Genomic DNA, 17590 nt, shown 5'->3' on the forward strand with positions numbered 1-17590 from the left:
CAACCATTACTATAGTAACTGTTACGATAGCAACCACTCGCATAGCAACCCTTTACCATAGGAATTGTTACCATAGCAACCATTTTGTTGTGCGTTTAGTTTGAAGTTCGATTTCAACTTCGTTGACAATATTACCTCAATAAAATAATAATAATAATAAATAATATAAATGCCGCGTAATAAAAAATTGCTCAAAGAACGATTTCTTAATTGTCAATTCACTCCAGTAGGATTAGAATTGGTCGATATTAGTATGTATATATATATATATTTGATCGGAAAATAAACGCAAGAGTTATCGTGTGTCCGGCGTTATCATGAACTAGTTAAAAGGCGAGCCGATCGATAACAAGATTTCATGCTCGTGGACTAAAAGAGCCAATCCCGCGAGGTTCGTCGCGCGATGCACGATTCAGATATAAATATACAAGATGCATATATATATATATATATATATATATATATATATATATATATATATATATATATATATATATATATATATAAACATAACAGGTGTGTGAGTGGTTTAAATTGCGTTCACTTATCTATCAATAAACACGCTTAAACTTTATATATATATACCATATGTCGTGTTTTGTACACCGAAAATTAAACTTTTTTTCTCCTAATATGATCGGTTTGCTTTTAAGATAAATAAAACTAATAATTCGCAATTGAACTTTTAGAAAAACAATTTTTAAAATAATAATTAATTTTCTTCTTTTTCTCTTTTTTTTATTCCTTTTCTTTCGTTTTTCAATAATTCTTATGACTTTTTATTTCTCCAAGTGGACGGTAAAATGATTAGAGATCATTAGAAGTCTTGTGGACAAAAAAAAAAAGCGCAAAGTCTTTTGAGACAAAGTCCAAAAGCTCATTCATTACACGATTTCTCTTCTAGTTTTTCGCTCTCATTAGCAACGGCTTAAAGTTAAGCGTCTCGACTCTCTTTCTCTGTTCTCTAGATTTTATAACTTTCTTTTTTATATATATATATAATTAAATATATATCTTGTCAAAGACCCTCTTTGATAGTTATACTGGAAAACAAGTCAAAGTTTAGTTTTCCATTTTTGTTTTTCTCTCTAAATTGCCGCATTCTCGAGAACTTTTTTAATTCCTTAAAAAAAAAATTACTAAACTTTTTGTTTTCTATTTTATTTATAAAAAAAAAGAAATTTATATTTTCAATTACCATTAAAATAATTAATTGATATTAATAATTTTTGAATAAAATTAGATTTTTAATTAATTTTTTTTTAAATTAAAATTTATACTAATTTTTGTCTAATTAAAAATTTTTATTTATAAACAAAAAAAAATGTTAATACAAAATATATTTATTTTTTTTTTTTCATTTACTATTTATAATCTCAGTAAAGTTCTTAATTAAAAATTAATTTAAAAATAGTTTAAAAAAGATGGTGTCCTGTTTTTTTTAATTTGGCCTTCCCTTCTAACAAATCATCCCTTGTTATAACAACTTGGCACCTTCCGGCAAAACGATTACATGTCATTTTCACATTGCTGCAGCATTCATCAGAAGATATGCACTGAAAAAATAATTTACCTTTTTAATATATTTGGATTTAATATATTATAAATATAAATATATATATATATATATATATATATAAATACTTACACCCAGAGAAATGATTTATTTGAACCAAATAAAATATATTTGAGTTAAATAAATGTATATTTGTCTCTTATTTATTTGGCGTAAATAAAAGTTTTATTTGTCAGAAATAAATTTTTCTTTGGCTCAAATAAAAATTAAATTTATAATAAATTTTTTATTTCAATGAAATAAAATATATTTGCAACAAATAAATGAGTTAGTAGGCTCGGAGACAAATATACCATTTCTCTGAGTGTATTAATACAAATATAATAATAATAATAATAATAATAATAATAATAATAATAGTAAAATAATAATACTAATAATAATGTAAATAAATAAATATAGTAAATTAAGTAACAAGATTAGTTATCATTTCAAATATTTCAATTATTTATATTATTATCATTGACTTATATAATTTAATAAAAATATAAGATTAACGTATTTCCATATATATATATATATATATATATATATATATATGAAACAAAGGTCGTGATCTTAAAATATCAATCGCATTTATGAATATAACCTTTTGACATGCAACACGTGTCATTTGATGCCATTCAGTCAATGAATCGTTATTTGTAATTTATTAAGTTGTTGACAGTGTGGTTTCAAGTATTTGCCGCGATGTTAATTTATTTCCGAGATTAATTATATGTTGAAAAGCCTCATCATTATCCGCGGTAGTATATAATTCGAAATTACCATTTTACGGTGAACCGTTTTTCCACCGATGAAATTAAAATTAAACAATTTAATTAAACACAAAAAAAAAGAAAAAAAAAAACGAAACAAAATATCATAATATTGCAAATTATTGGGAAAATGTGCAAACACGTGACATTGTAAACATATTATTCACACTTATTTTTATTTAATGTGGAATTTTTAAATTTAAACATTTAAAGGGCATTTTAAGAGATGTGTCAATATATATATATATATTTTAATTTAATTTAATTTAATTTTTTAATTTATTATTTATAAATGTTAATTTATTAAAAAAAAATTTTAATTCCGAATATTAAAAGTTAAAAAAGAAATAATGTTACGAATTAATGACAAATTAATAAATGATTTTAGATAACTTACGTCATCGCCATGCCGCTTGCAAACAGGTGAATCGACAGGGGAACCTGGTCGTGTTGCAGTACGACTTGAAATAATTGTCACCGTCAAGCAAAAAACAATACTCAAGAGAAGAAGTTTCATTTTGATAGTTTATAATTTCCTAAAAATTTATCTAGAATAAAAATCATGTTTTTATCACTCAATAAATATATGATAAAATACAAATTTTTTTTATCTCAATATTTATGAATAATGAAAAAATTATTAGATATTTATTTATTTATTAACATTTATAAAAAAAAATTGAAAAATTAATTAATAAGTAAATTAATAATTATAAATATTTTCTTTGTTTATCTCCATAAAGGAAAACGATAGTTAGATGCAAATTAAAATAAATTATAAATTAATTTATCATTCATGTGGATTTAACTCTTTTTTTTGAAAATAAACTAATTTCTTTCATTAAATAATAAAAATTAATGTATTTTAATTTATTCTTTCCATCGGGTTTTGTCCAATTAATGATAATTAAATACTAATTAAATTTAATTACTATTTAATTATTTATTATATAATAAATTAATATAATTAATTAATATAATTATTATATAATTATTATATAATTAATTAATATAATTATAATATAAATAATTGTATAATTAAATAATAATGAATGTTAATTAATATTTAATTATTTAGAAAAAAAATCTATAGTACTTGTAGGAAAATCATTTTTTGAATTTAGCTAAAAAATTGTTCAAGTTGAAATTTTCCGGTATCTATAAAATTGATTTTCGATAAATATTTCAATAAAAAAAAAAAAATCACTTTAAAATGATTGAAAAACTTTAAAGTAATGCAAAACCTTTTTTTATACTACATTACAACGCAGTTAATTGAAGGATTGACCTTCGAATGAATCACGTTCTTTATTAAAACTTGCTGTGTCAAGGAAGAAGTGAATATTAGGCCTTAGGTATATTATTTTCTAAAATTTGTTTTTTTTTTTTATTTAATTTTCCCTTTCGTATCTAAAATTTATTAAAATATTTATTTACAATTATAAAATTGTATTTATTAAATATTTACCAATTGCATAGTAACTTATTAAATTTATTCATTCAATTACTTAATATTAATTTAATTAATAATTAATAATTAATGATTAATAATTAATAATTAATATTAATTTTTTGTTCTTAGTTTTTAGTTTCACCACTCTGAATAAAGAAAATTTCTATTTGCAATTGAATTTAACATTCACGAAATAATTATAAATAATAAAAATTTAACTTTAAAACGCGTGAAAATTAATTAAAAAAAAAAAAAAATTATAAAAATGATGAATGAATTATTAATTACTCACTATTCACGTGAATCTTTAACTAAATTTATTCGTCGTCGTTGGTAAATCGTACGAGACTGACTTTTCATTTAATAACATTCTCGTTTATATGTCTACTTGTCTTATAAATGTATACGTAATTTATGCATGACGCAAAGTCAGTCACTCTCAGACAAACACACACACACACACACAGAAAATCACTGCGATTGAACTTGAAGTTTTCTAATATATTGCTCTATTAAAAAAGGACATTTAAAAAAAAAAAATGAATCAGTGAAATTCAACAAAAGAATTGGAATTTTTTTTTCGCAATAAAAAAATATGAGATTTGTGAAAAAAAACTTTATATTGTTCTGGAATTTGGGACAAACACGTTTTCAATATTATTAAACTGTAATTATATCAGGGTAATTGAACTGGTAATCAGTTTATTGATTATTATTGGTTAAATATTAAAAAAACCAATAAAATATAATCTAAATAGAGGTTGATTTTATCAGACTATATATGACAGATTAAAAATGATCGAACTGTTTTAGTCTCGTATCATCGGTGATATATATATATTAATAATAAGCGTTACTATTAACAGTATACTATTTTCATTTTATATCGACAAAACTGTAAGAGAAAAAAAATATCATTAATGTTTTAATTAAGAGCAATATTTAAATTTTATTTATTTATTGTTATACTTTTTTTTTAGAAAAGATGTTAATTAGTCTCTTTTAAAAAAGACAATATTTTATGTAACTTGTACATAAAATTTAATTCATTTTATTAATTAATATTAATTAATTAATATTAATTAATAAATATTATTTTATCAATATTAATTTATTAATTTCAATTATTTTAACTATTACAGAAACCGTTTTTTCTGATTACTTAAATACAATTACAATGAAAAAATTACTGTCAATTTTTATACTAATTGCTATTGTGACTGCATATGTTGTGAGTGTCGACAATAAAAACTGTATTCCTAGAGGTGAAAAAGTAAGTTTTTTATATTTTTACACTATCAAATATATTCTTTTTTAAAAAAAAAAATTAAATGGTATTATAACCAAAAGCTTATTTTTTGAATTTAAAAAATACAAAATCTTCTCAAAATTCTGAGCGAGTTGAGCTTAAAATTTATCATCAAAAATGCAAAAGAAAATTTAAATTTTAAAAAATTGTAAAAAATTTTTTTTCAATTCACAGAACTACAAAAACAGTATATATATATATATATGAAAAATGTTATATTGTTACAGTGTTACCGACCTAACGAATGTTGCGAAGGACTGTTTTGTTTATTTTACGCTAGAAGATGTGTGCTCGGAAGAAATATTCTTGAGAACAGAAGATTCATTCGTACATAGAATTATACTTTTATAAACTCAAGTTTTCATATAAATAAATAAATGAAATTGTAATTTAAAACGGTTGCTAAGGAAAAAAACGGTCATGGTAACGGTTACTGTATGGTACCGGTAACAATTGTACCGGTTACTATATGGTTCCGGTTACTATGGTGCCGGTTACTATATGGTTCCGGTTACTATGGTGCCGGTTACTATATGGTTCCGGTTACTATGGTGCCGGTTACTATATGGTACCGGTAACTATTGTACCGGTTACTATAAGGTTCCGGTTACTATGGTGCCCGTTACTATATGGTTCCAGTTACTATGGTGCCGGTTACTATATGGTACCGGTAACTATTGTACCGGTTACTATATGGTTCCGGTTACTATGGTGCCGGTTACTATATGGTTCCGGTTACTATGGTGCCGGTTACTATATGGTACCGGTTACTATATGGTTCCGGTTACTATGGTGCCCGTTACTATATGGTTCCAGTTACTATGGTGCCGGTTACTATATGGTACCGGTAACTATTGTACCGGTTACTATATGGTTCCGGTTACTATGGTGCCGGTTACTATATGGTTCCGGTTACTATGGTGCCGGTTACTATATGGTACCGGTTACTATATGGTTCCGGTTACTATGGTGCCCGTTACTATATGGTTCCAGTTACTATGGTGCCGGTTACTATATGGTTCCGGTTACTATGGTGCCGGTTACTATATGGTACCGGTAACTATTGTACCGGTTACTATAAGGTTCCGGTTACTATGGTGCCCGTTACTATATGGTTCCAGTTACTATGGTACCGGTTACTATGGTACCGGTTACTATATGGTTTCGGTTGCTATGGTACCGGTTGCTATGGTAACTGTTGCTATTGTAACTGTTGTCATGGTAACGCTTATCTTGGAAACGGTTGCTCTGGTTTTTTTTTATTATTCAAATATAATACAAAATTGTAATCTCCGAATCTGAAATAAATAAATCATTTTTTGAACCATGTTTATTATTTTTAATATATAATAAATTATAATTATCTAATTATCATTTAAATGTAAATGTTTTTTATTTCTCCGATTTGAAATTCCATTTATACAAGAACCATAAATTTTGTATTACTATATAAGATAAAAAAAAATTTCTATATATTTTTTATAATATATATATATATATATATCAAAAAGAAAATTTCCAATGATTTAAACAAAAATTTTACCAAATTTATTGCAAATGGAAAGCAAAATGGAAATTGTAAATATATGATATTAGAATGAAATGAAAATTATATTTTTGTAGAAAATTCTAAATTATATTCACAATAAAATATATCTTATCGCAAATGACATACTCCATTTGTAGAAGAATCATTATTTATTCGAGTCACATATATATATATAGATAATCAGGAAGGCCAAATGAATTATTTTTTAAGATTGTAGTTTTTCTCTCACTTGTTCATAACAATTCCAAGAAATGATTTAATTTAACTTTTATTAACTTTCTCGGTAAATTAATCAGCATCACACGCGGATATGAAATTTTTTTTTCTAATGTTAATTAATTAATTTGTTTTCACGAAATTTTACTACAAGTGGTTTTCTATTTTGTTCTAAAATGTTAATTGTAACTTATATTATTTAATATTATTACCGGGGGGTTTCTTTTTTTTTATTATTAAAAAAAAAAAAAATTTCTACTGAACAATAAAAATATAAAAAATTTATTTTTTCTTGAATTAACAATAATGTTTTAGATGATTTTTTGTATTGCATAAAAACAGAACGAATTGATACAATTTACACAATATGTAGTTAATTTTATTTGATAGTTTTAAAGATTCTATATAATAAAATGATATATATGTAAAAGGTAATTAAATCCTAAAAAAAATCTTAAAATTATTTAAGTACACATATGTCACATCTGGTAAAACTGTTTTAAAGTTAAATTATTTATCATTTATTATAAAAAAAAAATGATTGGTGCTAATTAATTTTATTAATTTTTAGGAAATGGTTCAAGAGGTCTCGTGTCTTGTCCTGGAATAATTAATCCACCTTTATGAATGCACTTTGCTGAATAAGTCATACATTGTAAATGTCTGCAACATTCAGATGATTCTTTGCACTGTAATTAAAAAAAAAAATTCAATTAATTTACAAGTTACAACAATTTCAATATTTTTAATTTTTTAAAAGAAATTCATTATTTAATAAAATTATTTACTATTATTTAAATTTAAATTATAAATATTTATTTAATTATAATTATAATTATTATTTATTTAATTATAATTATAATTATTTATTATTATTTAATTATAATTATAATTATTAAAAGTATTTAAAATATTAAAAAATATACAAAAATAACTATAAATTACCAAAACAGTTATTCTCGCGATTTGAGATTTAAATGAAAAATAAAACTTACATATCCATAGAGAGGACTGCACAACGGTTGTGTATTATCTTGTCCCGTTACGATCATGACGAATAATGTAAAGCAGAGGAATAATAAAATCTTTGCCATTTTTTGTTACAAAATTTTTTAATCGAATCGATTTCTGTAAAAAAAATATATATACAATAATTAATGGTTAATTAATTATTATAAAATAATTATTTTTATACACTAATTAGTAGTTTTCTATTAAGAATATTATAAACGGTTACTAATTCATTTTATTAACGAATTCCACGCAGTTAGTTATTTTTTGACTAATTTAGAGAGTAAAATTAATTTCGTTTGCAATAAAGAAGAAAATATTTAAAAAATTGTAAATATTTATATGAAATTTAAAATTATAATAAAATAATATTTATATTATATTCAATATTATTATTATTATTATTATTATTATTATTATTATTATTATTGTTATTATTTAATAATAACAAACAGAAAATTTTCAAGATTCGATTAAAGTTCAAAGTTGAAAATAAAAATTATTTAACAAACCTGAACTTGAAGTAATCTTTAACTATATAAAGAAACTGAGATTCCATGCGAATTTACCGGCGTATTTATACTAACTGGTGTTAAAAGTCAGGATTTATTTATGCTGGCACCTTCTTCTTTTATGTGCCTCCAGAAAGTAGGGGACGGGTTCATTCAAAGTCAATTTTGCGCGTCATTTTTTTTTTTTTTTTTTTTTTTCACCATTCTTTTATTACGTCTGTATTGTTTATTTCCAATTGACGAGATATATGCGGGATTTCATATATTACGATACATTAGTCAGCATTCAAAATTTAGTTAAATTAATTTAATTTCTATTTATTTAATTTAATTTTTTTTTCCCATTCCATTTTCATAAATTCATTATATTATTGTAAATTAATTTACATTGGTTATTTAAATTTATTAATTGATTAACCAAATTGGAGAAATTTCTCAATAATTTTCTCGAAAGTGATTTTTAATGAGAAAAATTTAATAACTAATTATTCTATATTTGCATACGTATATTTTTTTCCTTTAATTTCCACTTCATCATTTCCTGTTTTTCCTTTTGGATAAAAAATTCGGAAGTAAAAAAAAAAAAAAAAAAAAAAAAAATAAGAAATGAAATAAAATCTGAGTAAATTAGAATTTATTTAGAATACAAATTACATATGGTGGTACCACAATAAGAATAAAATTTTTATAATTTTTTTTTTTTTTCAATTAATTTGTTTTGCAATCAATATTCAAGGTGCTTCATCAACTGGTGGTGGAACTGGCTTAACTTTGGTGCAACGACGAGCCCAAATATTACAATGAAACATTGGACAACAATCATCATCTGACATGCACTGTTGAAGAAAAGAAATTCAATTAAAAATTTATTTATATTAAATATATATATATATAAATATATAACTATATTGAATCTCTTGAAAAAATTATAAACATGATATAATATTAATCATTTTTTGATAATCAATTTGCATTTGAATAACAAAGAAATAAAAATAGCATGATAAATTGTTTTTATCATGATTGCCAAATCAATAAATATATATTTCGATTATTAAGTTTATTCAAGGATTTAGTATAGTGAATTTAAATTACATTCCACATGAATTTATTATGCAATAAAAATAAATATTTTATAATAAATGAATATTATTATAAAAATTATAATAAACTCATTGTATTTTTCATTAGTGGGCCATGGTAACGGTTGTTATGGTAACTGTTGTCATGGTACCGTTGCTATGGTACCGGTTACTATATGGTACTAGTTACTATATGGCTACGGTTACTATATGGTTCCGGTTACTTTGGTACCGGTTACTATATGGTTCCGGTTACTATGGTACTGGTTACTATATGGTACCGGTAACTGTAGTGCTGGTTACTATATGGTTCCGGTTACTATGGTTCCGGTTACTATGGTTCCGGATACTATGGTACCAGTTACTATAGTACCAGTTACTATAGTACCGGTTACTATATGGTTCCGGTTACTATGGTACCGGTAACTATATGGTAACGGTTACTATATAGTACCGATAACTGTAGTGCCGGTTACTATATGGTTCCGGTTACTATGGTTCCGGATACTATGGTACCAGTTACTATAGTACCGGTTACTATATGGTTCCGGTTACTATGGTTCCGGTTACTATGGTACCGGTTACTATATGGTTCCGGTTACTATATAGTTCCGGTTACTATATGGTACCGGTAACTGTAGTGCCGGTTACTATGGTACCGGTTACTATATGGTTCCCGTTACTATGGTACCGTTTACTATATGGTAACGGTTACTATATGGTACCGGTAACTGTAGTGCCGGTTACTATATGGTTCCGGTTACTATGGTACCGGTTACTATATGGTACCGGTAACTGTGGTACCGGTTACTATATAGTTCCGGTTACTATATGGTACCGGTAACTGTGGTACCGGTTACTATATAGTTCCGGTTACTATGGTACCGGTTACTATAGTACCGGTTACTATGGTTCCGGTTACTATATGGTACCGGTTACTGTATTCAGGTTTCTTTTGTGATAGTAAAAATTTAAAATTAGTGACTCACTTTTTTTTGAATTAGTCAAATTTGATAGTAAAAATTTATTATTTAATTTTTAATTAATTAAAAAGCAAATAGTGAGTCACTTATTCAAATGAGTTAAAATTTTTACAACTATAAATTCTTTGAACGCAAATAATAAATAAATAAATTTGTTTCAAAGTACGTTTATAAGATTTAAATTATTTTATCTTCGAGTTATATTTGATGTAACTTTTTTTCTTTTTGCATAAATAATTGTGTGACTTACTGGAAAACCCGGTGGATTGCATGCAATTGCAACGCTCACTGCAAGGAAAGCGATGCAAAGAACCAATAACAATTTCGACATTTTGAACCTTAAAAATTAAAATCTTAAATTTTTAGAATTAATTTATTTATTGAATTAAAACTGTATTAATAAATAATTTAATATAAATATTTTTAAATAAATATTAAAAATTAATAAATTAAATAAAATTACTTGCTTTTGAGAAAGGATAACTTTGAGATGAACTTTTCGTTGTTGCAATAATTCTGATTTCTGATAAACTAAGATCGACCCTTATATACTTAATTTTGCACATTAATAGTTGTATTTTACCTTGGTAACCTAATCGAAATAATCTTTTCCATTTGTTTGTAATAGATCTTTATCTAAAATTTTTTATTTATTGAATTCACCACACGCGGAGGTAAACATTTCCATTGAGATGAGGTTATTTTGAAAAAAAAAAAAAATTAATTAATTTCCTGGAACAATGAGCAATTTTTCATTTACGGGAGAAAAAAAATTTTATAATTGTTATACATATTGACTCGTAATAATCAAAATATTTTATTCTCATTCAAGGGGGTTTTTCCATTTTTGTTATAAACGTTAATTACTAATTTGTTTCCTCAAAATTTTTTCCATAATGAAAATTTATATTTATAAAATATAAATTTTTATATTTTTTATATTTAGGAAATATTGAAATTTTATTTTTATTAATTTTAATTTTTTTTTTTTTCGAAAAATTGCACGTTATTAAATGGTAATTATTTTTCTCGATTGTTTCTAATTTATATTAATTTATCTTTATCTGGATAAATTTTCAAGTGGAGGTTAAGCTTTATCTTAAAAGGTGACAAACACGTTATTTTATACTGGTCGCAATGTAACATATGTGAACGTTACAAATCTAGAATTTTCTACGAAATGTTGATTCTTTATTAAGAGAAAATATATATTATTGCAAAATGTTCAATAATTTTCCGTTTATTTATCAAAAATTTAAAAATCATAAGAATAAATAATAAAAGAATTATTTCATAAATAGAAAATTAATTAAAACAAAATCGATATAAATAATAAACAAAAAGTGGACAACCTTTAAAAGTATTTAAAAATTTAAATTTAATTAGTTATTAATTAAATTAATAATATAATGTAATTATTTATTTAAATTAATTAATTATTAATTAAATTTATTGAAATTTAATTAAATAATTAATTAAATAATTAAATTATTGAAATACAATTTTTTTATTTATTTAATTAATTCACCTTTTTTTATTTATACTCAAATGTATTATTTTCAGTCGACAAATATTTAATTTTTGAACAATAATGCATGTGTATAAACTTAATGTAAATCATATATCATCTGTGAGCTGATAAAAATTAAAATAGGATCTTGAGGATCAAGAATAAATCGAGTCAGGTGATTTTTGATAAATTAATTTCAATAACAATTGTTAGCAAAATTGGTATAATAAATTAATAAAAAAAAAATTGTAAAAATGTTTAACAATATTTAAAAAATTGTCCCACTATTTTAGATATTAATTTTCTAATAATTTAATTTTTGTACATTTATATTGTTAATAAATTAATAATTTATTAATTAATAATTTATTGTTAATAAATTTATTCTTAATAAATTTAATTAATTTTTATTAATTAATTAATAATGAATTAAAATAATTAATTAATAATTGAATAATTAATTTGTTATTTAATTATATTGTTAATAGCAATTAAAAAATAAAATAAAACTAATGTTATTCAAATGAACTTGAAAAAAAAATTTAGAAATTAATAATATGGTAACAATTTATAGGAGATTATATTTATGGTGTGATAAAAAATTAAATTATTCTAATAAGCCATTATTAGGACATGTTTTGTTAACCAGAGAAATAATTTGTTATCGCTCGTGAACAATATTTCGAACACCTAACCATTGTGTAATGCATATATACTCTGTCAAAATATGCGAATATGGCTCGATGGACAAAAACCGCTCGACGAATTGATTCAATTGATATTTCCCGAGGGTCATGGAGAACCTCTTTAGGGCCCAATGAGAGACAGGATACAGGATCATCGTCCTAATATTTTTTTTATTACTCCAGAGTCCAACGACCTCAATATTTGCTGATGAATTAAACTTTATTCATTTTCACATTCCTTAATAATATTAAATTATTATTAATTTAATTTTTATTTAATATTTAATCAAACATTTAATTATTATTTATTAAACATTATATTATTAATTTAATTTAATTATTATTTAATTAAACATTATAAATTATTTCGATTTTTCATGATAGTAAAAAATATTTTATTATTTTTCAAATATTCCATGGAAAGTTTAAGAAAAATCTCATTGCACAAGGGTGAAAATAAAATAATAAAACTAAGTAAGAAATGAAATATAATGTACAAATATATTTCAAATGTAATATACACTGTAGAATAATAATTATTATATATTAATAATAATAATAATAATAATAATAATAAGATTTTATTTTTAAAACCGTTTAAAAAAATTATTCTTCCAGCCTCAAGAGAAAGATGTTCCACTTGATAAAAAAAAATATATTGATAAAAATTTAATCTTTTTGCATCCAAAATTAATTAAAGCGGATCTTATTGAATATAAAAGCGATGAATTTTTCTTTCACATCATAACAGTCTTGTTACTTGAAACATCAAGTTCTTCTAAAAACAAATTATCGTAAGAAATTTATAATATTATAAAAATATAAATTAATAGAATTAATAAATTAATTAATTAATAGAATTAATTAATTTATTAATAAACTTTAATAATGAAAATTTTGAAGTTAATTCAATACTCAATAAAAGAAAAATAAATTCTCGTAACATAGAAAATATTTATCATAAATAATAAATAAATAAATGAATAATAGCTAAAAATTTATTAATAATAAATTTAAAAATAAAAAAAAAACAAATTAAGAAAAATAAAATAACTTAATTAATTTTAATAAAATTATTTAATTATCCTTTATAGATTCAAATTCATTGAAATATCAAGATGAAATACTCCATTGTTTTTCTTTTGTTCATTGGACTCTGTGTCGTTGCTACTTTTGCCAACGAAGAATCGGCTGAAGATGCTGGTACAGAATGCGGAGAGAATGGAGCACCTGTAGGTTCAAGAAAACAAATTTATGTTTAATAAATAATATTTTTCATTTTATTTAAAAAAAAAAAAAAAAAAATTTACCAAGAGATAAATTCAAATTTTATAAAAGTAAAAAAAATATTGATTTATTTCAAATAAAAATAAATACATTTAATAATAATTTAATGGAGAGACTTAAGTTTTTATTTTTATTTATTAATTTTCAGTGCACCAAAGACGGCGATTGTTGTCGTGGAAATCGTTGTAATGACAAAACCCAGAGATGCGAGAGACGATGCCGCAGGGAAGGAGACCGCGTAAGTTAATTAGAATATAATTTCAAAAATTTATTTTTGTAAATTCAGCAAACGCTGCCTTCAAAAATTTTTTATTTATTTAATTAATTTAAAAAAAAAAAAAAAAAATAGGAGAGAAGCTGGTGCAGAGCGCCTCCATCGCAGGGTTACGTGGCCAATATTAATATTACCGTTGCTAAGGAAAAAAAACCTTAGCAATGGTTGCTATGGTACCAATTACTATGGTACCGTTGCTATGGTACCGTTGCTATGATACCGGTTACTATATGGTTCCGGTAACTGTGGTACCGGTTACAACATGGTTCCGGTTATTATGGTACCGGTTACTATATGGTTCCGGTTACTATGGTACCGGTTACTATATTGTACCGGTTACTATGGTACCGGTTACTACATGGTTCCGGTTACTATGGTACCGGTTACTATATGGTACCGGTAACTGTGGTACCAGTTACTACATGGTTCCGGTTACTATGGTACCGGTTACTATATGGTACCCGTAACTGTGGTACCAGTTACTACATGGTTCCGGTTACTATGGTACCGGTTACTATATGGTTCCGATTACTATGGTACCGGTTACTATATGGTACCGATTACTATGGTACTGCTTGCCAAAGCGAAACTATAAGGCTTTCGGGCCAGGGTCACGAACCCCTAAAAAAACAATAATGTTTAAAGAATAATTATGTATTTTTTATTTTTAAAAAAATTACTTTTTTTATTTTAAAAAAATAAATAACACTTTTATTTAATTTGTACAGTGTGAGAGAAATACCGAATGTTGCGAAGGAATGAAGTGCCGTAGAAACAAATGTGCCCGTCAAGATTGCGGTAGAGGAGGTGACAAGGTATGTAAATTTAGTAATATTTCTTGTAATTTTTGTGGTATTTATTTATTATAAATTATTTCTTACAAAAAAAACGCTGATATTAAAATTTCATTGAAACTTTTATTTATAAAAAGAAACAATAATTAATTTTTTTTTTAGTGTGAGAACAACTTGAACTGTTGTCAGGGTTTAGTGTGCAGAAACAAACGATGTTCAGAAAGAATGGAAGCTTAAGAAAAAAGAAACAGACATGACTGAAAAACATTTGGACAACGAATTAAATAAATTCTACTTATTTGTTTTTTTATGCAAATTAAAATCATTTTTTGTAAATACAATAAAATTAATAAATAAATTATCTACATGAAAATTAATATTTCTTTTTTATTTCTCGCGTATTAAAGAAGATTCAATTTTCTGATAAATATAATTTTTTCCTCATCACACTTTAATTAAAATTATTTAATTATTATTTCTTAATTAATTATTATTAATTAATTAATAAACTTTAATATTTCGAAGTGCAATAATTTTTTTTTTGTAAATAATTATTTTAATAACAAATTTTTATTTTTTATTTTTATTTGATATTTATTTATTCGAATCAGTAGGAAAATAATTTAATAGAATAATTTTATTATATCAAAATAAATTGCTTTTCTTTTTTTTTTTTGGCAAATTTTACTGGATACATTGAAATAAATAAATATTGATAAAAATACACAGTTAGATTTTTTAAAAAGTTTTCCTTAAAGGGGATTATTTTTGGTGTATAAATAACGATAATTTGTTCATAAACAATTCAGTTTTGTTCTAAGGAGAAGTAGTGTGACATTGGTTAATTCTGAAAAGGTAAAAATTTTCAAATTAATAAAAAAAAAAATAAATAAATAAAGGGAAAAAAAATTTAATTAATTCTTAATTATTTAGATGAAATTTTGTACACTTTTACTTTTATGCGTTGGAATTTTCGTTGTCAGTGGTCAACCCTGTAAACCTGAGGGTAGCTTTGTAAGTGATTTATAAAATTTTTTATTCAATATTTATTTTTTATGTCAAAAAAAAAAAATAATAATAATCAATAATTTAAATTTTAATATTACCAATATGCTTTAAAGTGTTTTAACAATCGAGAATGCTGCTTTAATCTCCAATGTAGTATTTGGGACAATAGATGCTTAAGACCAGGTGCTTGCCGAAATATTGGACAATATGTAAATGAGTATATTGTTTTTAAAATTTCATTATTATTTTAATTATATAATTATTTAATATTTTCATAAATTTTTTCATTAAACTCTGAAAAATCAAAATTGTTTTATTTTTTTATTATATAATGTAAATATATATAGAAAATTTCACGAAAAAAAAAATATTATTTTCAAAATCGAATAAAAATATATTTTTTGATATTAGTGTATAAACGATTCAAACTGCTGTCCTTCACTTTTCTGTCATCCAACTCAGCGCAGATGTGACAGAGTAGATCTCTGTCAAAGAGTTGGACAACTTGTAAGTTATTAAAAAATAAGTTAAAAAGAACAAAAATAAATTATTTTTTATTAAAAAAAAAAAAAAAAAAAGTAACGAGAATTAAATTTTTTTAAGTGCCTGAGAGATGGATTTGAAAGATGTTGTCCACGTTTGACATGCAGAAACAGCATATGTTCCTACTAAATTTATTTTCAACTTAAAGAAAGCATCCGAACTGGAGATATAAAAAAAAACTAATTTTAAGAAATATTTTTATTTAAATTTTAGAATTTAATTAATAATATATGAAAATTAATTATATCCACTAATGAGAAGAAAAGTTCAAATTGAATAAGAAACTTAAAAAAAAATTGTAATACAAAAATTATTGATATTATTTACAATAAAAATTTTAAATCAGATTTTTACGATTTTTGTAAAAAAAAAAAATATTCTATTTTTCGATAAACATATTGTAAAATGCAAAAATTTTCTAAAACAAAAGTATTTGAATTAAAATTTTTATTTTTAGACGCGGAAATTTACTGCAACTACCTGTAATATTTATACATGCCAATAAATAAAGCAACATTGATAAAAAAAAGGTAATCGTTAAATTTCTAAAAATTTCCTTGTAAAATGGATTATTTTAAGAGTGTAAATTAAAATGTATATACAAACAATTTTGTTAAACACTTAAAAAAAAAAATTTATTAATCAATTTTTATTCTTAAATTTTAATAATAAAAGTTTAATAAATTTTAAATAATAATAGATTTAATAATATTTAAAATAATGAATAGTAAAAAATAATTTTTCAAAATAGTGAATCAAACAAGTTTTTTAAACCATATTTATATCCATATTCTGTTATTCTATATGTTTGTTATCTTGATAATTTAAGAATAATTAAACAGTTAAAAAAAATAATTTTTTAATTTATATTCCATTTAACTGTTTAAATATTTTCGTTTTGTTTTAAATTTCCCTTTAATTTAATTCTATATAACACATAAAGCTAATTTTATTTTTTAATAAATAATTATATTGAAAAAAGAATTATTTCATTTATTTTTTGAAAGAACGATAATATTTTTTAATTAACATTCACCAC

At 23.2% G+C, this 17590-nt stretch overlaps 5 protein-coding genes and 1 long non-coding RNA gene across 8 annotated transcripts; 3 read left to right on the forward strand and 3 right to left on the reverse strand.

Annotated features, from left to right (window-relative positions):
* Window positions 1-1342: 1342 nt before the first annotated feature.
* Window positions 1343-4244, reverse strand: LOC127277177 (omega-conotoxin-like protein 1). Of its 2 annotated transcripts, none has more exons than XM_051298056.1 (3): window positions 4080-4244; window positions 2732-2870; window positions 1343-1556 (listed from the first exon to the last, which is right to left on the reverse strand). In XM_051298056.1, exons 2-3 carry the CDS (start codon window positions 2849-2851, stop codon window positions 1416-1418), a joined length of 261 nt encoding a protein of 86 aa, XP_051154013.1. In that variant the 5' UTR covers window positions 2852-2870; window positions 4080-4244; the 3' UTR covers window positions 1343-1415. The 2 variants fall into 2 exon arrangements, with proteins under 2 accessions (XP_051154013.1, XP_051154012.1); XM_051298055.1 differs by having other exon boundaries at window positions 2732-2882; window positions 4080-4235.
* Window positions 4245-4534: 290 nt separating this feature from the next.
* LOC127277180 (uncharacterized) lies at window positions 4535-6420 on the forward strand. Its single transcript, XR_007842334.1, has 3 exons — window positions 4535-4684; window positions 4930-5060; window positions 5324-6420. It is a non-coding gene; the product is annotated as an uncharacterized LOC127277180 (long non-coding RNA).
* A 793-nt stretch (window positions 6421-7213) lies between these two features.
* Window positions 7214-8721, reverse strand: LOC127277178 (uncharacterized). Its single transcript, XM_051298057.1, has 3 exons — window positions 8385-8721; window positions 7857-7989; window positions 7214-7550 (listed from the first exon to the last, which is right to left on the reverse strand). Exons 2-3 carry the CDS (start codon window positions 7953-7955, stop codon window positions 7422-7424), a joined length of 228 nt encoding a protein of 75 aa, XP_051154014.1. The 5' UTR covers window positions 7956-7989; window positions 8385-8721; the 3' UTR covers window positions 7214-7421.
* Window positions 8722-9001: 280 nt separating this feature from the next.
* On the reverse strand, window positions 9002-11066 carry LOC127277179 (uncharacterized). Of its 2 annotated transcripts, none has more exons than XM_051298058.1 (3): window positions 10917-11066; window positions 10700-10787; window positions 9002-9220 (listed from the first exon to the last, which is right to left on the reverse strand). In XM_051298058.1, exons 2-3 carry the CDS (start codon window positions 10778-10780, stop codon window positions 9116-9118), a joined length of 186 nt encoding a protein of 61 aa, XP_051154015.1. In that variant the 5' UTR covers window positions 10781-10787; window positions 10917-11066; the 3' UTR covers window positions 9002-9115. The 2 variants fall into 2 exon arrangements, with proteins under 2 accessions (XP_051154015.1, XP_051154016.1); XM_051298059.1 differs by having other exon boundaries at window positions 10913-10984.
* Window positions 11067-13315: 2249 nt separating this feature from the next.
* On the forward strand, window positions 13316-15377 carry LOC127277182 (ITG-like peptide). Its single transcript, XM_051298061.1, has 5 exons — window positions 13316-13439; window positions 13740-13877; window positions 14081-14170; window positions 14935-15021; window positions 15163-15377. The coding sequence occupies exons 2-5, from the start codon at window positions 13764-13766 to the stop codon at window positions 15235-15237; spliced, it is 366 nt and encodes a 121-aa protein (XP_051154018.1). The 5' UTR covers window positions 13316-13439; window positions 13740-13763; the 3' UTR covers window positions 15238-15377.
* A 368-nt stretch (window positions 15378-15745) lies between these two features.
* On the forward strand, window positions 15746-16898 carry LOC127277183 (uncharacterized). Its single transcript, XM_051298062.1, has 5 exons — window positions 15746-15855; window positions 15934-16014; window positions 16122-16217; window positions 16420-16515; window positions 16612-16898. Exons 2-5 carry the CDS (start codon window positions 15934-15936, stop codon window positions 16678-16680), a joined length of 342 nt encoding a protein of 113 aa, XP_051154019.1. The 5' UTR covers window positions 15746-15855; the 3' UTR covers window positions 16681-16898.
* The last annotated feature ends 692 nt before the right edge of the window (window positions 16899-17590 follow it).

This window comes from Leptopilina boulardi, unplaced genomic scaffold (genome assembly GCF_019393585.1).
Source record: "Leptopilina boulardi isolate dan_hultmark-lab unplaced genomic scaffold, ZJU_Lbou_2.1 LbouV2_165, whole genome shotgun sequence".
Taxonomy (NCBI): domain Eukaryota; kingdom Metazoa; phylum Arthropoda; class Insecta; order Hymenoptera; family Figitidae; genus Leptopilina; species Leptopilina boulardi.